At 41.9% G+C, this 20,528-nt stretch overlaps 2 protein-coding genes across 3 annotated transcripts; one reads left to right on the top strand and one right to left on the bottom strand.

Moving 5' to 3' along the window:
• Positions 1-275: 275 nt before the first annotated feature.
• map3k12 (mitogen-activated protein kinase kinase kinase 12) lies at positions 276-9,983 on the bottom strand. Its single transcript, XM_084916478.1, has 14 exons — positions 9,723-9,983; positions 8,028-8,551; positions 6,642-6,825; positions 6,364-6,555; positions 6,119-6,277; positions 5,686-5,844; positions 5,374-5,482; positions 4,201-4,310; positions 3,835-3,951; positions 3,597-3,731; positions 2,773-3,496; positions 2,619-2,686; positions 2,161-2,458; positions 276-1,140 (listed from the first exon to the last, which is right to left on the bottom strand). Exons 2-14 carry the CDS (start codon positions 8,488-8,490, stop codon positions 985-987), a joined length of 2,874 nt encoding a protein of 957 aa, XP_084772604.1. The 5' UTR covers positions 8,491-8,551; positions 9,723-9,983; the 3' UTR covers positions 276-984.
• A 1,051-nt stretch (positions 9,984-11,034) lies between these two features.
• On the top strand, positions 11,035-20,133 carry aaas (achalasia, adrenocortical insufficiency, alacrimia). Of its 2 annotated transcripts, none has more exons than XM_084916480.1 (17): positions 11,035-11,183; positions 11,352-11,493; positions 13,551-13,678; positions 15,577-15,632; positions 15,743-15,834; positions 15,929-15,975; positions 16,227-16,325; positions 16,796-16,939; positions 17,529-17,649; positions 17,732-17,856; positions 18,093-18,153; positions 18,246-18,336; positions 18,485-18,578; positions 19,215-19,282; positions 19,369-19,450; positions 19,570-19,654; positions 19,896-20,133. In XM_084916480.1, the coding sequence occupies exons 2-17, from the start codon at positions 11,383-11,385 to the stop codon at positions 20,049-20,051; spliced, it is 1,560 nt and encodes a 519-aa protein (XP_084772606.1). In that variant the 5' UTR covers positions 11,035-11,183; positions 11,352-11,382; the 3' UTR covers positions 20,052-20,133. The 2 variants fall into 2 exon arrangements, with proteins under 2 accessions (XP_084772606.1, XP_084772605.1); XM_084916479.1 differs by having other exon boundaries at positions 11,037-11,183; positions 18,482-18,578.
• The last annotated feature ends 395 nt before the right edge of the window (positions 20,134-20,528 follow it).

The raw sequence follows: 20,528 nt of genomic DNA, 5'->3' as shown, positions 1-20,528 counted from the left end.
AACAAAAAACCCATAAAGTGCTGCAAGGAAGTCTTTGCAAGAATTTTAGCTCGATGTACTAAATAAGCTGGTTAACTGAGTATATACAATAGCAGAGGTGCATTTCGAGTGAACCAAAAGACCTCCCACCCCATCAAAAAATTTTAGAAACTCTATAAAAACCTCGAGTGTGTCATATGTGTATTTGAAACTCAGTAGTAGGAGGGTTTAAAAAATAAATAAAATTTTAGCTACTGAGAACCCAAATTATGCATCATGATCGATCAATGTGAGTATTTTCATTCCATTTTTGACTTTTTTTTTTTTTTTTTAGTGATAACATTTATTAACAAAAGAGAAAAAAACTCAATTAATACTTTCAGGATTAAAAAAGTGTAAACTTTCACAAAATATAAAACGGACACATTCGAACCATAAATTATAAACATGTAGTCATGCATTTTGTTCACAGGGCTGCATACTGTTAAGTCTTACATTTTTATCTTACAAATAAAATAAAGTTAGATATTTCTCATGTGGTATGTCATGGATATTTACATTTATTATTCATTAGTATTTAATGCATTAGTGTGTGGAGTACCATGGAGGATGCTCCCAGAGTGAAGGTTAGAGTGTTTAAAGGACTAAGAGTGTGGTATCTTCTTGTGCGTGCGTGTGCATCTGTGGAAGGGTTTTTGCAAACTGGAACTATCCTGCCTGAAAGAAAAAAAATATCAAACCCTACTGAACCTAAATGACATTTATCTGATGTCACAAGCTGCCAAAATATCTGAAGTCAGGTTATGACAAATGTCCTATGTCATCTGGTGCAGGTTTGCCAGCCAACAAACTTATGAGACACCATAAGTCAACTTGTCATAGTCTGAGTGGTGTAGTAGGTGTGATCCCTCATGACAACAGTAATGTACTGCACTGACAGACCGGTGTACGCCTGTGATGGTTGCTCACTGTAGAGTAGCTGGATCTTTCCTAGTGTCCAGTGATCTATGGAGGTCCTGTATGGGGAGCCTGTGGAGACCCCTGATAAGGTTGAGATGGCGGCGCCCACGCTCCGGCACTGGGAGGACGGCTGAGCTCGCCACTACCTGACTGATCCAGCTCAGCACTGTCGCAGTCAGAATCATCGCACAAGGCTCGACTCTAAAAAGAGAGCAGGAAGAGGAAAAAAGTGTGCGATACATGACCAGCAGCAGACATGAGCATAAACCTAATTTCAGTGTCAACGATCCAAAAATGGAAGCGTGAAATAAAAGATGGGAACCCGGAATTTGGAGTGTAATTTTAGCAGTGGTGGGAGACCCTGTATTTAGACAGTTTCATTTTGTGTGTTTGTTTTATTTAACTAGATCATTATGATGAAAAAGTTGATCGCACATTTAGTGCTAAGTGATGAGACTGGTTGCCTTGCTTTCACTGCCTGCCACTAGGTGTGACATTTTCCTGCAAAATCAAAGCTTGATTGAAGAACTAAAGGAGAAAGAGGATGGCACTTTGTTTGTATGTGAAATGGTTGACACTTAAATAACCTGAACAGGCATAAAATATCAACCACACAATTGAAAAGAGGCAAACAAGGCCAAGAAGAATGAAGTGAAAGTAAAACAATTAGAGCCTTCCAAGGATGAGATTTAGTTGTTGCCACTAACACAAGCAGGTGTTTTAAAATGCATCCATTCATTCATCAAGGTATTCAACTGCAACTTTAAATAAAATGATCAATGGTGAAAAGTAAAAATAACTGTATTACATGGTATCATTGGTGTAGTTGGGTAAAGTGAGAGAGTTTCTCTTCGTCTGATACAATCTGACAGTTGTGTTCATTTTTTTTCAACAGCTCTATCCTCAGGGTCACCACATTAAACTGAAGGTTCATAACATGATTAAAGGGAATCTATAATGCTCATTTCTGGCTCTTGTCTCTATTAGAGTGGCTTTGAATTAACTCCAGTTCCCCTCACCTTCTAACTTTTTTTTTTGGCAGTCTGTATTGCACAAAAAGTAAAATATAACCCTGAACCGTATCAGGGTAGTCTAACATGAAATAAAATAAAATGCATATAGTCAAGTACAGGTTTTGAGTTGTACTTTTCACCAGTGGCTACACTCATCTAAGGAGAAGACCAAAGCTGACACATGCGGTCCTCTGTGCAGCTTCTTTACCTCATTAGGATTCTGCCCGGCATCCAGCTGAGCCTTGGACTGGCCCAGAGCTCCGTCTCTCTCTGACAGGCCATCAGAAGCCTGGGCAGGGTCGGTGTTGTCCACAGGGATTTCCGACCCCTGAGAGAGGAGGTCGTCGCTGCGGTCATCCAACCTGTCGTCGGTGTTAGTGCTGACAACATCGGGAGTACCGCTGTGAGAGTGGTCAGTTGTGTGGCCCTCTTCACCGTCCGATACAGACAGATTTTCTGAACTGAATGTAGACACCGACTGGCACTTGGTAATGCTGGTCGGGCGTCTGGAGCGATTAAGAAGGAACAAAACAAACAAACAAAAAAAAAAGAATCTCTGATTCTGGTAAAGATTGACGTAAATTTGCTCCCTGAATAAAACAGCAACTTGTTAAAGAGGGAAGATGGCTGGAGGGAATTTTCAAATAATGAAGGACAGTTACTCACCGTCTCCGTGGTAACTCAACCTCACTGTCAACTTCACCCTCCTCCTCTTCTGATGACACTCCACGCCTCTGTAGTCAGAAACATGAAAAATGCACAAGTGAAAACGATCACCAAGGGGACAGTGAGGAATAAGGAGCGGTATCCTGCACCGTACCTGTTTGCGTGTGATAGCTGCCCTGTACAGAATGGCTGAAGGTGTGAGGTGCTGACTCCCGATTCCACCTGATGCTCCCCGGGGCAGCCTCACAACACCTGCTCCCTCCTCTTTATCTTCCCCATCGTGAGGAAGGCGTGGAGATCCCAGAGAGCCCCGTCCTGCTGCCGCCCCCCTCCCACACGGTGAGTCCGGGCTGCTGGAGAACGGGAATGATGCGGCATCCTCGCTGGGAGTGTCACTGCGTGGGGGGGTTTCTGTGAGATCATCCAGACCGGCCGCCCCTCCCTCTGACCCCCCTAAACCTGCAGAGGCACTAAGGCTCCCTCCTCTCTCCAGCCCACCCACAGAGGGCTCCCCTTTTCCTTGGCTGTCTGCCTCTAGTGTGGTGCAGATGAGGTCAGGGCTGGAGGAGGATAGCTGCCTCTGCTGCTGCTCGTGACTGAGGCCCCGCAGGGCTGCGGAAGGCTCCAGGAGCTGCTTCGAGGTGTTAGTGGTAGAACTGTTAACTTGGGCAGTTGTGTCCCGGTTAGGGGAGGATTGATTGGCTTTAAGTCCAGCCAGGTCCCCACTGCTGCCCTTACCGGGCTTACGATGGCGGGTCTTTACCCTCCGAGACCGGCTGGGAGAAGTGGAGCTCCTGTTAGGGCAGGCTGGAATAGTGACTTGCATTACGGAGGAGTCCATTTTGGGAATGATTACCTCAGACTTAAGAATGTCTGGCCTGAAAGAGTGGGAAGGATTAGTCAACAACTACAATCCACAAAGCTGATGAATATTCACTGATTTATTCCAGTTTCACCCAATAAAATGAAATCTCACACCTCTTTCCCGAGGGAAGTTTTTGTGGGACGTTTCTCTTCTTGATGAGTTTATCCATGGAATTTGACGAGCTGCTCTGTCTGGAACTATGGTGCTTGAACAAGCCCGGATACTTCTTATCCAAAGACTGTTCTCTCCTAGAAAGAAAATGCCACCAAAGTGTAAATGCACTAAGGCTTATTTGCAAATGGTGCTTGCATTTCAAAAACATATACTGTGGTTTCATGGATTTATTTGCACCTCTGCAACTCTTTCTCTTTCAGCTCCAGCTGCAGCATGACAGCACTGAGCTCCATGTAAAGGTTGTTAGCCCTCTCCAGTTTTCTCTCATAATGCTCACGAATGTCCAGAGCATGCCTGAGAAGAAAAGAAGCTGCTGATGTCACTGTGCATCCGCATGAGAGAATCTAAAAGCTCTACAATAGATGTGAACGCAAGGCACTTATTTCATTCACAGGGGCAGACTAAGGACTGACAGCGAGAAATAGGACAGAGGGGAAGCGGCCTCTTGCATGTCAGCTAACATAGTAAAATATCAGTATCTTTTGCCTGCTAATTGTAAAGCCTTGATTTTTCATGAAACTATTTTAACAGTAAAAAGCAAACCTGAGCTCCTCTCGGCGTCGGTTGATCAGCTCCTCATCGAGTCGGTGGAGACAAGTGCCATCAGATTTAATCTTCTCAAAGTGCTGCTTCACCTCTTCCCTCCATTCAGCCTGATGAGAGTACATTTCTGTTAACCAGCTCTGTCTCCTCAGAGGTGACTTCAAAAATCAGGTCTCTTTTGTACATTTAATGTCTGATTGCTTTGCAAGCACGAGCAGATGGGCTACAAATAAAAGAAAAATCCAAACCCTTGATGCCTACAGCGGGGATCTGATGGTTCTGCTATGCTATGCATGGGCATTTTGGTGGCATGGTGAAACATTTATATCATGACAGACGTGGTCTCTTACAGCATCACAATGAGGGGCAATGTGGTAGACAAGCCTCTCCAACCACCATCATCAAAACACCGAATGAGAGAATATCTTTGGCAGAGTAGTGCTCTATCAGTCTAAAACAGTTCAAGAGACTTGGAGACAGACACTCAGCTTTTAAAGGGATTAAAACTTTCTTTTTTGAAAAAGCTTATAGTTAAGACTTGATTATGTGACCCTGAACAGTTTCTTAGTTAACACCTCTATAGGCTTAAGCTGCTGGGGGACGTCCCATGATCCATTTCTTTTCATTTCACTCTCCTCTTTGCACTCATGATGTGTTTATAATCTGCTACTGCATCTCACCAACCTCAATTATTTCTCCCACAGTTTGTGTTTAATCTTTGGTCTCTTTCTACCCTCTGCTTTTTTTTTCCTATTCTCTTTACCTTCACCCAACAAACTGGCCAAGGTAGATGATTGCCCCTCACTGTGCCTGGTTCTGTCTGAGGTCTCTTCCTGTCAAAAGGGAGTTCTTCCTTCCCACCGTCACAAGTGCTTGGTCATAGGGTTGTTGAGATTTTCTCTCTAATATTGTAGCATCTTTAACTTACAACATCAAGCTCTTTGAGGAGACTGCTGTTGTACAGTGGCACTATATAAATACAACTGAATTTTATTTAACTGAGAATCAATGTTAAGATGCATTAAAGCAGTTCTGGTGAATTATAATGGCTCACCACCTTACTAAGGCACTTTATATTGGTTTTTCGTTTAACTGCTCACACCACTGTATATATATGTGTATCTTAAAATGTAATTCATTTTTTTAAAGTCCTTCCATTCAGCTGAAAATTACCTGAGACTTGAAGTATGTTTCTTGAGGAGTCGACAGTACATCGGCTGATGCTATATCCAGATGAAGAAGGATCTGGCGGAAAGAAGGTCTATTTCTGGGCTTACAGTTCCTGCAAATCCAAGATGGGAAAACACAGCTGTGCACATTTACAATGCACTGTAAAATCAATAAAATCCTTAAACCACAGACTTACAGCTCCCTGTACAACTACTTTCAACCCTCGCCTCTACTATTCTGATCTGTCCTCTCCTCCCTGCTGTGCTCTTTTTTTTTTTTCTTCATTCCAACTGCCCATTTCCAGACGCTGCTCACCAGCACTGTCTGAGGAGGATCTTGAAGCCATCTGGACAGCTCTCCGGTATGGGCAGCTGAAGGCTGTTGTTTCCCACACCCCAGATGATTGCAGATGAGTCGACGTCTTTATAAGGGATCTCTCCTGTAAGCATTTCCCAGAGCACCACTCCAAAGGACCTTTAAGAGAAGTTAAGCTTTATTTATTCAAGAAATCTCACTGAGGTCAAAATATCTTAACGAAAAGATAAAATGCATGCATAAGAATCACAACAAGGCATTTTAAACAAGCTTCAAACATATCTCAACTAATAATTCACAATACCAACAAGCTATCTGCATATTTTCTTTAGTGTAGTATTTTAAAGATAATTGTTAAATCGATGTAATCGATGAAGAGGCACAACTTTTTATAGCCTATAGGAAAAAAAGTGTGAATGTTAACCAGACTTACCAGATGTCTACCTTTTCTGACACTGGCTCATTCCGAATAACTTCAGGAGCCATCCAGGCTACAGTGCCGGCAAACGACATCTTGGTGCTCTTGTCACTGAGCTCCTTTGAAGTCCCGAAGTCAGAGATCTTCACCAGGTCATCATGTGTGATCAGCATGCTGGAAAGGTGAGATTACATAATAAACAATTTAAGCTCTAGTATCAAAGAAACTGTCAGTACACCAGCTGTGCTTCTGAGTCTTACTTGGGGGACTTGAGGTCTCTGTGGATGATTTTGTGGAGGTGTAGGTAGTTCATGCCACCTGCAATGCCCATGGACCAGTCAACCAGGAGGGAAGGTGTGATTTTACGGCCTGCCCTCAGCACCTCATACAGCTGCCCTTGAGCACAATATTCCATCAAGATACAGTAACAGGGAGCCTGGGTGCATACACCCCTGAAAGGGAAGTGCAATCAGAGTTAAATAACTGGGAGATATATATCCTAATATATATATTAAAAAAAAAGATGTAGCTTCCTCACTTGAAAGTAATAATGTTAGGATGCTTGAGTTTGCGGAGATGTTTGATCTCAGTCTCTTTGATGTCCCGCACTTTCTTCACAGCCACCTCTTCTCCGTGGAACTTGCCAAGGAAGACGGCCCCCTGTGCACCGCTGCCCACCCACTGCAGGTCAGAGATTTCCTCAAATGGAACCTCCCAGGACTCTAAACTCAGACCAACAAGTAAACAATGTGAACCTCATCAAGTATGCAACTGCAGAAAAGTTATTCACAATACCAAAGACACTGCAGCAGATGATTTCCACCCATCATCATTGCAAAGCAACTTACTGTCAGCTTGGACAGAGAGATTGTTTTGTTTTTCTTTTGGTTTTGTTTTGTTTTGTTTTGTTTTGTTTTGTTTTGGGGGGTGGGGGTGGGGGGGTGCATCCATGCTACACATTAGAATAAACTGGCAGGACACAGTTACATCATACAAAGTGCCTGCTATGTTATGGTCAAACAAGTGGGATATTGACAACATATCCACTAGGCCATTGCATTTGTATGCAGAGATAAGGAGAAAAATAGGGGGGAAAGCAACAATCCACTTGTAGTCTAATCTGCCTGTCATCCGTCACGCTGACTTTACTTAAACGACTGTGAAAGCACGGTCACTAAAGATGGACGAGCTTGACAGAATAAAAGAGACAGCAGGATCAATTCTTCATGAGGTCCACTGAAGTGTTTAGATCTCTTGAGAGCTGCAGCAGCAGCAGTGGAGCCAGATGCACATGATGCTCCCACCTGACCAGCTGTGAGATCTCAGTTTAGCTGATGACTGTGGGTGAGCCTGGTTGACAGACTCGAGCACACAGTCGTGTTGCCAGCAGGACAACGTGGCAGTCAGGGAGCGCAGGAAATAATGGAGTTCTGGGTTTGCAAAATACAAAAGTACATTTATAAGTGCTGTTCTTAAGTACAGTTTGAGGTACTCATGCTTGAGTATTTCTATTTTCTGCCACTTTACCCTTTCGCGCCACTTGATTTCCCGGGCTAAAATATCTTATTTTTTCCTGCACCACATTTAACTAACAACAGCCATAGTTACTGTTAAGGACCTGAAACTTATGAAAAGGCTATGTAATCCACTGTTTAAAGGTAACACGGCAACTACCAACCTGTTTGTCTAATCGTGTTTTATTAAAGCAGATGAGGCCCAGGACAAATTATCCAATGTTTTACAAGAAAACAAAAAGTAAGAAGCTAAATTAATACTAATAACAGCTCTGCTTCTGGTGGTTCATTCCTCCACCACTGTCAAGTTGAGGCTTAAACTATTCATTTTCTGTGGTGAATCTCCATGTTTAACATACATAGTGGAAGAACAGAGAGCATAGACACAGTGGCGCCTTATCTGCACATACCTTCATGATTATGTTTGTGTTCAGTGGAGTAGGCCTTTCCAATCATGGTCCAGACTGGTTTCAGGCATCCAAACAGTCCCTCCAAAAAACCTCCACTTCCTGATTGTAGGCGAATGTTCTCCGACTGGCTCCGAACAGCGCCAGCCTCCGGACTGTGGCCCGCCTCGGCCCCGCCGCCACACTGGCAGGCCTCATGTTCATTTAGTTTTAGCACGCTGTTGTCAAAGTGGGCTGAGGGTCCATCACTGGGAGTCGGGCTGCTTCCGCCGGGCACTCCCTGTCCGCCGGTGTCAATGGACAATACGTTACGAAGGACACACTGTGTGGGGGTCAGGTCAGTTTCAGGGGTGCAGGCAGGGGTGTCTCCATCGAGTCTTCGATAGGGAGGTTCTGAGATGGGGGTACTGAAGCCTGACAGGGAGGGGGAAGGGGCACGGGGCTCATGGATACAGGTCCCACTCATCAGGGGTTTCCCCAACACAGCAGGTCAGGGTGGATGGAGGATGGACAGATGAGAAGAAAGCCTGGAGGAGAAGATTTGTGATAAGAAGTGAATTAGAACAAATGTTGATGCATAGGTTCGTTTCAGCACTGGACAGCTCCAGACTTAAACCATACACTGGCATTATGAAGCTGTTCAGCGCTGAATTAAAGGCTAACTTGGCACCCGGCTTCCATTACAAGCGATACAAAACACCAAAACAGAGGGAGTCGTGTTGTGAGTTGGGCAGCGAGCCAGTCTCCCAGTCTATCCACAGCCACTCCAGTCCCACAACTAAATTCTGTCTGAATCATGTAGTAGAGCCTCATCTCTGTGTCTGTGAATGGGAAAACCAGCCGGCCCAGTGGAGCCATCACCCAGAGTGGAAACTGGCTTTATGAATGAATCGACCACAGGCTGTTGTACAGTCCACAGTCATGACTGTCCCCTGTGCTTTAATTGTTCCTCTGAGCAGCACCAGGGTCTGACAGGATGCAAACGAAGCAGCTGGTATATGCTGCCCATCATTTACCGAGTGAAGAAGAGCATTGTGTGTGATGAAGAATATGACGAATTGCATAACCACCTCCGCGTGTGCATGTGTACGTACGTCCGTGCGTGCATGTATGTGTATGTTAGAGCGGGAGAGAGGGGGAGAGAGTGGGAGCCAGAGAGAGGAACCACATGTACCCAATTCATGTATCCTACACCAGCTCCGTGTCTTGTACTGCACCACTGCACAAGAAGAGCCACGGCGGCTGGGCGAAATGAGAGCGTAAAAGACGGGCAATAAACAACCACCAGGCCTGTGCGAAGGAGTAGTGCACACACACACACGCACGCACACACACACGCAGGAAGATCAATCTTTAAATAACCAAGGATGTGATGATGACACTCAGCAGCATCATAGCCGACGTGCATGAATAGCAAGCCCGATGCCTACTATGCTCCATGCCAAGTCAAACTGCCGCAGTACATGTACATTTACTCAGCGCTGGTACCAACGCGAGTATTTCGTAATGTGAGCTTTCTCTTTGCACAAATATGATTTTGTAGCATTCATCGACGATGATTCGCTTCTTGGCAGCATCACTTCAGTGGTGCAGTGTGAGCGGCATGAACGCTACCACACCAAGCAACGGATTTCTGCCTAAACGTACCTGATATCACATTTATTAAGCATTTAACCGGGTAGTCTGACATTCCCATACCTTTCTGCCTGGTTGATGTCGCGTTGTCAAGTGAAGGGGTGGGCTCAGCTTTCTATTTGCCGGCGATAATGAGCAGATCGTTATTTTTTTATTCGGTCCGGGGTGTCTCTAGTATTTCCAGCGCCGATATCCACGAGTTTCACGTTACTGGGATAGATCCCAGCGGGTAAATTGTGTTATCAATAACCGGGGACCCATGCAACGTGAGGCGCGCTGGGTTTTTTGGGGGGGAGGGAGCTGTCTCCTTCCCAGTGCTGAATTGACGTCACGGAAATGCGTGTTACGCCGCAAGGGGGCGCTGCCACCTCCTCCCTCTGCAAACACATAGACACCAACGGAACTAAGCGCAGTTTTTATCTATCATTCCCAAAATATATAATTATGCACGCACGCCATTCACTGATTTCTGTGCTTGAGTTTGAACCGGAAGAAGGTCCTGTATGAGCAGCATCGAGCCAGGCTGCTGCTGCTGATGTGTCTTTGAGCAAGACACTCAGTCCAGGAACTCTGGATTGCCCCAGATCGTACGCCCTGCCCTCCCTGATTCATTTATTGTTTTGTTTTTGTTCATAAACTGTGCTCTGTTTGGTGAAAACCTCTCCTGACAAACTATATGAGTCCTGTATTTTAGCTATCCCCAGAGCTGTCAAACTCGCGGCCCGAGGGCCACATCTGGCCCACCAAACGGCGTAATTCGGCCCACTGGATGGCGCAAAGTGTTAACATTAATTAATTACTCCAGTGTTTTTAATTAAATACGCTGTTATTATTATTATTATTATTATTACTACAGGAGTGAAAATGTCTGGAAAAAACTGTGTATGAATGTTTTGTGCCTTTTCCTTGTGATCAGTACACTGCAATGCACATGCAGTTACAGTAGATTAAATAAATGTGGAAAAAAGAACAGAGATACTGTTGAATTTTACTTTGCCTATAGAACTTTGGGCATTTTATATATTTTGTAAGTGAATTATTGAATAAATTAGAAAAGTACCTTACCAAGAAGTACTACCTTCTGTTCTCTGGCATTTTTTATGATGAGTGGATTGAGGAGTGTCTTTCACTTGAGTTTATGCTTGTTTATTTTGATGTTTGTTTTTGTTTTGTAATCTCTATATAGGCTCCATGGCTCAGGTAAACGCCTTGAAATGATACTTCTTTATATACGCCATTTTTGTTAAGATCAAATAGTGAATTTGACACTCCCGACCTAAATAAATTGTACTTGTTTGCCTGTGTATGGTTCCAGTGTCGCTTTCTGTCCTGAAGAGGGCAGTGCGACATTTTTTCCCAGTTTGTGCACTGCAGGAAAAATTGTACTGTTTGTCCCTCCGTGTTGCCGTAACTAACGCGGCGGGATTGACTTGAAGGAGCGTCACAACAAACTAGCATGTACTTTGACTTTGTTTTTGAAACAACGAATGAGAATTGACAGCACTATACAAAACACACTACGAGGTAAGGACCACTAAATACAAACGAGGCTCTTGCCAAAGCATTATAAGATTACAAACTAGTTAACTTTCTTCAGCTGGTGATGTTAGCTAGCTTCCCACGCTCTAAAAGCTACAGCGTCCACTACTTCTGTGTCTGCCTTTACCTGACGAATCCACTGTGTTTTTGCAGGGTCCGGTGGAATAATTTCTCCGTGTAGAAGATGTGCTCTCTGGCTCTTTTCCCCCCTCCGTTGCCCTACGGACAGACCACTGTGTGCGAGTCCAACAACGAGTTGCTGTCGGGGAGCAGCACTGAAGACCAGCTGAAGCAGGTCCGACTCAAACCTACAGACTTATCAGTCTCAGCTAAGACAGACAGTCATGTTTCCAGTGGGGTAACTTATTAAGCGTCGTTTTGTAGTCTTAATTATTACTTGTTTTTTGTAATTGCGTTTTTTTTTTTGGTTCAGCATTATCATAACTTATGACATTCAAGATTTAAGACGTTCAAGACAGACTGATTCCTTGTAAGTCTTGTAAGTTAATGTCAGTCTTAAATAGTTTTCTTTTTCCCAAGTAGATTTTACTCAAATTTTCATTATAATAAACCTTAGTATTGGTGCTCCCTGAAGTTGCAAGTAAGTAGAGGTAGTGAAAGTTTAAATACCTGGTAAAGCAATAGGAAGTGCACAAATGAGGTGACGTGCAGGCCAGGTGGAGTGGGTGGAAATGAGTGTTAGGGCTGATTTAACTACTGATTTTGAAGGATAGCAGCAAGAGTGAAAGGGAAGAATTACCAGATCTGAGAGCTGTTGTGATGTATAGTTTGGAGATGTTGGAGATGGAAAAGAATAAAGAAAAATTCCTTTCCCATGAAATAAAGTGTTGAACAGCATTTTAGCTCAGGCTTGTAGGTATTTGTGTGGGTTAATTGTGTTTTTGTTGTTATTCATCCTCCTTTTGAACCACAGGAGTGTACTATCACCCAGGTTTTCTTTGTGTTATTAAGCAGTGTAAAATCAATGGTTATCAGCTTTCTCTTAATTCCGACTTTCTGTTTCTGTTCTGTGTGTACTCACAAAAAAGGAGTGGTTGCTTCATTTCAGTCTTCATCAAAATATACAATTTAAGTGCCCCATACTTCAGAGGCACCAGATGTAAAGAGAAATGGAAATCTATAAAAACAATATAACAACAAAGCAAACACAGGTGGTGCAAATAAGGCAAAATAGCAACTCTGGCTCTAATCATTAATCTTGTGAATTCATAAGTTAATATATAAATTTAGCTTCTTTGTGTTCACACAAAAGAGCTTCATTGTATTTTAATTAAATTATAATCCCTTCAGTGTGCTCAGCTCTGGCACAGTCCCATAGTCTATTAAAGGAGATGTATCAATCACTTGCGCTTTTAGGCAGATCAAAATGAAATTAATTTTCCTGATTTAGGTTTCTTAGTGATAACTTACCTGCAAATACATTTATTAATTTATTTTTTCATCTTCAATGCTTCAATTCATCTCAATGCGTGCAGTGCAATGGACTGCCTTACTGACAGACTTTATCTAGCAGTATAACCAAAGTAAGCTACACTGATTGATTGATTGATTGGTAATTTATTTCAAACATGTAAACAATATACAGGTACATTTAGAAAAGAAAATAAGAGAAAAAAAAAAAAAAAACTAACACTCAACAAGTTACATGTATGTGCAGAAGTGATGTGAATTAACCGATACACAAAGGCTACTGCCATCAGGATATCTCATTCACATTAATATCTATCAAGGAGGCTGATTTAGCGAATACTGATATTTAGATAATGTGGTAGTGCATCTGTTGTGATTTTCCATGGTCTTGTTGACGCTGTCTCTCTTCCACAGCATGTCTTTATCGTCTTCTTTCTCTCACCCCAACCGGTCGCAGCAGATGGCCGCCCCTCCCTGAGCCTGGTTCTGCCAGAGGTTTCTTCCTGTTAAAAGGGAGTTTTTCCTTCCCACTGTCGCCAAAGTGCTTGCTCATAGGGGGTCATATGATTGTTGGGTTTTTCTCTGTATCTATTATTGTACAATCTTAAGTGAATGCATCTCCAATCCAATTTTATTTCTAGAGCATTTAAAAAAACATTGTTGACTGAAGTGTTTCCAGTTAAAATACCAAAATAAAATCAAAAAGACATTGAAGAAAAACGAAAAGTAAAACATGGAAAAATAGAAATAGATTAAAAAGTAGTTAAAAACGGACTAAAAGCTAATTCTTGTATTAATCTTGAAATGCCGCGGAGAAAAGGTTTTTAAATGTGATTTAAAAACCTCACTTGTTGGGGTCAGGCTAATGTAGAGAGGCAGCTCATTCCTAAATGTCCATTATGTTGTCTGTATTTTCTGCAGGACTTTAGTCCTCCTAGTCTGTCTTTCCCTCGAGAGTCTCTGAAACTTCACAGCCGCACAGAAAACAGCAGCAAGGCAGCTTTCCTGGACCACTCGGAAACCCTGTGGATGAGGAGTGCAGCAGCATGGTACGTAGCCAACATATAGACCACCTGATAATGAAGCTGTGCAATCATTTACCAGCTGTTTAAGTACACCTGTGTTAAATGTAAACTTATATATAAACTTAAAGCCTAACAATCCTGCAATAAATTGCACCTTCATGAAGGTTGTACTTTTCAAGTTCTGTTGAAAGTGTGTTGCCTTTGTAGCCCTGCTAAACTGCTGCCAATACTGTTTCTTTTTTTTAGTGTACGCTCATTGATATCAATGGATTGGGCAAAATAAAATAAAAAATCACCACTCAGTGTATTGCTGTACAGCTCATTTAAAATGAAAACATTAGAGGGCAAATATATCTTGTAGTTCAGCGTTCCCCAACCCCTGGGTCACGGACCGGTACCTGTCCATGAGTCGCTTGGTTCCGGGCCACGAGAGTTGAGGCTTGGGTGTGAAATTTATGGTTTTGGGGATTTTTATCGTTAACTCAGTTTCCCTGGGTCTTTTGTTGTAGTTGTGTCTTATTTTGAAAGAAATATTTACACGTTACCATAGCGACCATAGAGCATTAAAGGGCAGCTAATAAAGTTACACAATTACACAGTGAGTTCGTGTTTATTATTATATTTACAAAATATCACAGTTTTTGTCTTGGTTGTATCATTTTATTTTGTTGTTTTTATCCGCGACACCAAAGGCCGGTCCGTGAAAATATTGTCTGACATTAAACCGGTCCGTGGCGTAAAAAAGGTTGGGGACTGCTGTTGTAGTTGAATCGCCACAGCAGCTAAATTTCAGGTCTAAGTTGATCTTTGTGGCACAACTTTAAACCAAAGGGTTTGTGGTGTGCTTGCTCTTCTCCTCTGGTTACATGCAGTTGTTTTGATAGCAATAAGTAAAACCCCAAATAACTCTGAAACAGTCAGTGCAGCAGCAAGAAATCAGAGCAACTAAACAAATAGTCCAACCTGATGTCTTCTCCAAGCTTTATAAACAAAAGGGGGCTTCCTTAAAAACAACACATGTACTACACAATATACAGGATGTATCAAAAAGAATCATCCGATTTCAGCGTGCTTTAAATGCACAGCCATTCACCGGTAACGATCAAAATATGTATTCTTAGAAAGAGAGGATTTCACGTGGTTGCCCATAGGTAACGTAACAGCAGTGGTGGCTGCAGTGACTCTAGACATGCAGAAGTATGGGAAGAGTTTGATTATCATATGGATATGTGCCGTGTGTCTTTCGTATGCAAAACTTTATAATCACCCATGTTTTTTTTTTTTTTTGTTTTTGTTTTTCTTTTAAATTTACCACAAACTTTTAAAAAAATTTATAGCCTTTTAAATTAGATTGTTTAATTCTTTCTTTATTGACACCCTAAAATATTTCTTGATATTTATTTATTTAACAGACATCCCATTAAATAAAGATACATTTATTGGGCAATAATAAAGACTGTAATTCATTCTTCACCTCTCCTTGTCAACGCAGCCTGTCATCGTCGGGATGTTTTTAAAACCTTCCTGCTTCAAGGGCACAGGAAGGATTTCTGTTCGCAGCTGTTCAATTAAATTGCTCCGGACAAAATTCTCAACCAAATTAATTCGGTAGCTTTTAATCACTGTGTTTTTCAGAGTAATCAGTTATGTTTAACCTTTAGCAAACAGCAATCTGCGAACGTGCTGTCAGTCAGTTATAAAACAGCCACGAGTTAGTAAACAGGACATCTCTACAGCTTAAACAGAAGGCAGCAGCTGCACCTCATAGTCATGCAGAGTATCTCAATTTGCCTGAAAAGTCGCACCTTATTTCTTACTTGATACAGAGCAGCTGATAAAAGTGTTTCAGGAACGATTTTATCACGTTGTACTGAGTGTATGACAGACAAAGAAAATGTGTTGATCTTGTCCGTGTGTTCCAGGAGGGATGGCGGTTTGACAGGGTTACTGAATGAAATTACCAACTCCCACCCACAGGGTACGTGATGCCCCAAAATCTCATGTTTTGTTTTAGCACATACATCCCTAAACCTGCGCACACAGTAATGCGCAAACACGGTGACTCTCCTGTTATCTGCGATTTTGCAGTGCCCAAATGGTTGTCGATGAGTTCTGGTTGTATCCTGGCATTGCTCCGATGGGTCTCTTCTTTTCACGGCTCCCTGTTTCCTCATCTCACAGTAAGTTCTCTCTGCTCGTTAATTATCTTCCACTTGATTATCAGTTGCTTTTGGGTTCAGATTTAAGTGTTTTTATTTAATTATATTTTAATAGTTGAGCAGTGAAGACATGATTGCTGAATTTTCACAAGTGCTGAACTGGTAAGCGCCAACTTGGTGAACTGTTAATTTTTCTCATAGTTAAAGCATTCAGTTATGTTTTTTTTTTTTTATTGTTCATTAATCATTTTTGTTTAATAAACAAATGTAAAGCTACAAGACCTGGCTGACTTATTCACTTTTTATGGTAAATGTGTCATTCTGAAAAAAACGATGTAATCTTTATAAAAATTTTGAATATTTTTTCTCTAAAAATGTTAATTCAAATCCTGATATTCAACCTTCTTTACCAGGTCGGACTGTGTGGTGCGAGCCTTTGCCTGGCATCCACATACAGATAAATTTGCTGTGGCCCTGTTAGATGACTCTATCAAGATCTACAACCCCAAAAGGTACTGAAACGAGATCTGAGGAAAGCACGCTGGTACCAAAATGCTCCCGCTTTCTTTGCAACTTGCTTTCATTATTTTGTTCAAGATCAAAGAGTAACACAATCTTCAAATGCATCTAGTGTCAGGTTTATCAGCTTTAAAACCTTTTAACAGCATTAGATCATACTTGTTTTCTGCCAGTTTACAACAGCTCATAGATGAGGTCTCAGGTGGTAAACGAAGGTCTAAACGCTTTTAGTTGTTTCTTGGATTTTTAATATTCTCTATACACACACACACACACACACACACACACACACACACACACACACACACACACACACACACACGAAAATATTTGTCAATCAAAGCTCTACAGGGAAAAATGAAATCTTAAACTGTGTCAACCTCATCGAGCCATGTTCAGTTTGTTCTCTGAGTCATTCTGTGAGATTATTCTCATTGCTTTGTCTCCTTTTGTTCTCCCTCAGTGCCACAACTCCCACACTGAAGCACCGACTACAGAGGAACGTTGCAGTAGTGCAGTGGAAGCCGCTATGTGCGTCTGCCCTCGCAGTCGGGTGTCAGAACTGTTTACTGGTTTGGCATGTGGACCCTTGCTCACTGTCAACCAGGTAAATTCAGGTCATGTACGAAACATTGAATTCAGGTCTCTTAAAAAATGCCAGAAAAGCAAGTTTTACATTTAATGCAGTGCTGAATTTTTTGGTAGTTAGCTAGCAAAACATTTGTTTTGTTTTTTTCCCTACAGCTGTTGGAAGGCACTTATAAAATTAAAAGTGGCATTGTTGTGATATGTTGTGACATAGCAATACTGCTACCTGTAATAGGAGGCTGGCTTATTAAGTGTTAAAAGAGTTTTAGTAAAAACTTAAATCACAGATTACTCAGCTGCTTTGTTCTGGCAAAAAAAAAAAAAGATTTCAGTAAGAATGAAATGGTGGTTTGGGAGCCGTACGTTATAATCTATATTAGTACATTAATAGTCAAAAATGTAATTTAAGATTTAATTTAGAGTTTCAGTGTTGCGGTTTTGGACTTAAGACCGTCCATTGTACATTTGCCTTCCTGTGTAATACTAAAGTCGCCCTTTTTTTAATAGTGTTCATTTGTACCTTGAATTAAGCACCTTCACTGTTTCCTTATCGGAGCTGTATTTGCTCTCTAATATACCCCATTACTCTTCCTGTCATCTCGTTTCAGGCCTTCAGCTGGGTGTGCTCATGTTTTGTCTCATCCCGGTCACGCTCCTGTCACTTCCATCGCTTGGTCTCCCAGCAGATCTCTCCTTCTGTCTGCCTCGCCCATGGACACGGCAATGATGGTAACGAGGCTGCAACTTCATCTCTGAACTGCAGATGGTGATTCGCAAAATGACTAAAATTCACCTCAAATGCATCTTTCAGGTGTGGGACGTGGCTGCAGAAAGCTGCGTACCACTTCAGCGTGTTGGCGGCGGTGGGGTTACTTTCCTGTCCTGGTCTCCTGACGGTAGCCATGTCCTAGCTTCTACACCTTCAGCCCTGTTCAGGTGCGAAACAAAACTTAAGAGCTCAGAAGTTTTACACATCTCTCATTCGCTGATTCGGAGCTGCTGTAGTACATCTGTCAGATTAGTTTGGACCTGCTGTGTTATAATAGTGGCCTGTTCATCCTAATGAATATTTATGAGCATGTGGGGGATTAGCGACATATGTTGGAGTTTAGCGTGTGTTAATACAAGATTATAAAAGGACAAAAGCTTTAAAATAAAAAATCTCTTCCCAGGGTTTGGGAGACCAGAATGTGGACCTGTGAGCGCTGGCCGTGTATAAAAGGGCGCTGCCAGGTGAAACATTGTCATCATGTTTGATGTTTAAATAGGTGACGCATTTCTTTAATACAACATGTTTTATAGGCATTATTGTCTGTTTTGGTTAGTCTGGTTGTTGGAGTCCAGATGGGAGTCGACTTCTCTTCACTGTGCAGGGCGAGACGGTCATCTACGCTCTGACCTTCACTAACACACCAGGTTACCTTTGGGAGTCTTTACAAAAAATATATGTATAGTTTTTTTCTTTGAAAAACTGATGGCATTAATGAGATACTTCTTACAACTTTTGAAACTTGACAGCTTACTTTATGGAGTTTTTAAAATATCTGTTCTTATTATTCAGCAGCCGTGCCTTCAGGCACATCAAAAGGGCCGCATGCAGCAGTTGTGGTGGCTGACCTGTCAGAGACGACTTTTAACACACCAGATGGAGACATCGTGTAAGAACTCTGGAAAAAAAGTGGCTAATTGGCTATTTTTCAGTCTAACTACATGAAAACGAGTACATTGATCTTCCTGAAAGACCCAAAAAGAACAGTGAAAATTAGCACGCAGGAAGAATCCAGCAGGAAAATGACTGAGCTCAAAACCTTAGTGTAGCTTTATACTTTATTGGTATTTTAAATGTAAAAAATAATGCTCATTTACTGCCTTTTTACTTAAGTTCTCACCATAAATGTAGCTCTGTGGTCAGGTACAATCTTTGGTACTTCTTCTGCTACCACAGTTCAATTCTGCAGTATATTAAATTCATAGTTTTAGTTATTAATTACCTTTTGCATGCAAAACAAGTGATCAGCTTATAAAACATGATCCATTTTTTACAGATTACATTCCTCAGCAGTATTCCAAGGAGTAAAAATCCACTACGTACTTTGTTATATGCATCCATAGAAATGATTTGGTGCAGCAATGACAAACGGCACTCTCCATAATATATATTTTTTTAATAGTTTAAGTACACTTTGTTCCCTCTGTAATTCCCTTTTTACTTAAATACAGCCTCTACATATTTCTCCTGGGAAGTGACCCAAGCAGTTTAATGTTGGTCACCTCATGTCTAATTTGTTTGCCAGTGTTGGTGGAGAGATCCAGTCCTTAGCCTGGGATCCGAGGGGAGAGAGGCTTGCAGTGCTTCTTAAAGGTATCACCTCGTTTCTCTTCACCCTCATGGACTTTGTCAGCATTTAAGTTTAAGTAACTCATCTCAGCCTTATTTTTTCCTCTCAGGTGATCCACGGGCAGCAGACCGGTCTCCAATCATTGCTGTGTTCAAGACAAGAGTCAGCCCCATCTTTGAGCTTTTGCCGTGGTTTGCATATTTATTCATGTCGTACTTGCGTAGCTTTATTACAGCTCACACTAATGTGTTTCTCTGTGAAACTGCTGTACTTCCTGTCTCTATGTGCTTGATATGTTTTTCTTGCTCAGCGGTTTTGTTCAAGGGGAGCCAGGAGCCGAACCGAGACTGATGCATTTCCACCCAAATTTCCGACACGGAGCTCTGCTCACTGTGGTCAGTCTTAAAATATTAAATTCCTGTTTTAGTTCCTTTATGCTGTTTTTATCCTTTATTTTTTAAACTCCACCTTAATCATGTCAGCCTTAGGGAATCCTAAGGTCCCTGAAAGTCAAAGCATCAAAATCCATTTCCTCAAAAAAAACAATCAAGTTCATTAAAATATAATTTATTGATGCTGGTTATCTGAGTCCAGGTATCTGACGTTACTGTTGATGTTTTCTTTCTTTGTTCTCAGTGCTGGTCCAGTGGAAGAATTACCCATGTGCCTTTCTATTTCCTGAGTGCCAGCATCCCGCGTTTGGGCCCCAGCGGCAGTCCGACACTGCCTCACGTCCAGGAAAGGCCCGCCGACTTTGTCAATCAGTCTCTCTTTACAGAGCTCATTTCCTGACTGCCCTCCACCCACCATCACACGGTCACTCATCATGTTTTGTTGTGGATTGTTAATAAATATGTTGAAAGTGCTAAATAAACACCCGCTTGCTGCCTTATTTCTCAAATATTTGTTAAAAGCTCAGGTTAAAGGTGATCTATGATGTGATCTATGACTTTGTGAAGACAATACTTCAACCTAAGATTTTCAAATTGATGCTATAGAGGCGTGTATTAAAGATCTCAGACAAGTATAAATCATATGGTCAAGGTTAGATCTTGTCAACATGATAACTCGAGAAAAATGTCACCCAGGATTTTGAATTGACACCATAGATGAATCTCTCCTCAAAATCTTAGAAGTTTGGTGCCCTTAATTTCACGGTCAGAGTTCAGGTTTTCTAAACATCCTGTGAATGCGATGTTCAAGAAAGATGTCACCTCAGATTTTCTAATTGATTCCACAGTCTCATTTGCTAGGAGGCCGATGGGCAGG

Source organism: Perissodus microlepis, chromosome 20 (genome assembly GCF_051167445.1).
Source record: "Perissodus microlepis isolate ML-2025 ecotype Zambia chromosome 20, ASM5116744v1, whole genome shotgun sequence".
Classification (NCBI taxonomy): Eukaryota; Metazoa; Chordata; class Actinopteri; order Cichliformes; family Cichlidae; genus Perissodus; species Perissodus microlepis.
Note: the sequence above shows the minus strand (reverse complement) of the source record. Positions and strands in the feature narration are given on the sequence as shown.

Excerpts from the sequence above, each read along its gene's own strand:
- map3k12 (XM_084916478.1), bottom strand. The coding sequence starts at position 8,490 with ATGAGTGGGACCTGTATCCATGAGCCCCGTGCCCCTTCCCCCTCCCTG. Across the intron at positions 6,826-8,027 it reads ACACAAACATAATCATGAAG|AGTCCTGGGAGGTTCCATTT; the intron begins GTATGTGCAGAT and ends GTCTGAGTTTAG. Across the intron at positions 3,497-3,596 it reads AAACTTCCCTCGGGAAAGAG|GCCAGACATTCTTAAGTCTG; the intron begins GTGTGAGATTTC and ends CCACTCTTTCAG.
- aaas (XM_084916479.1), top strand. The coding sequence starts at position 11,383 with ATGTGCTCTCTGGCTCTTTTCCCCCCTCCGTTGCCCTACGGACAGACC. Across the intron at positions 11,494-13,550 it reads CTGAAGACCAGCTGAAGCAG|GACTTTAGTCCTCCTAGTCT; the intron begins GTCCGACTCAAA and ends TATTTTCTGCAG. Across the intron at positions 18,579-19,214 it reads ACACCAGATGGAGACATCGT|TGTTGGTGGAGAGATCCAGT; the intron begins GTAAGAACTCTG and ends TTTGTTTGCCAG.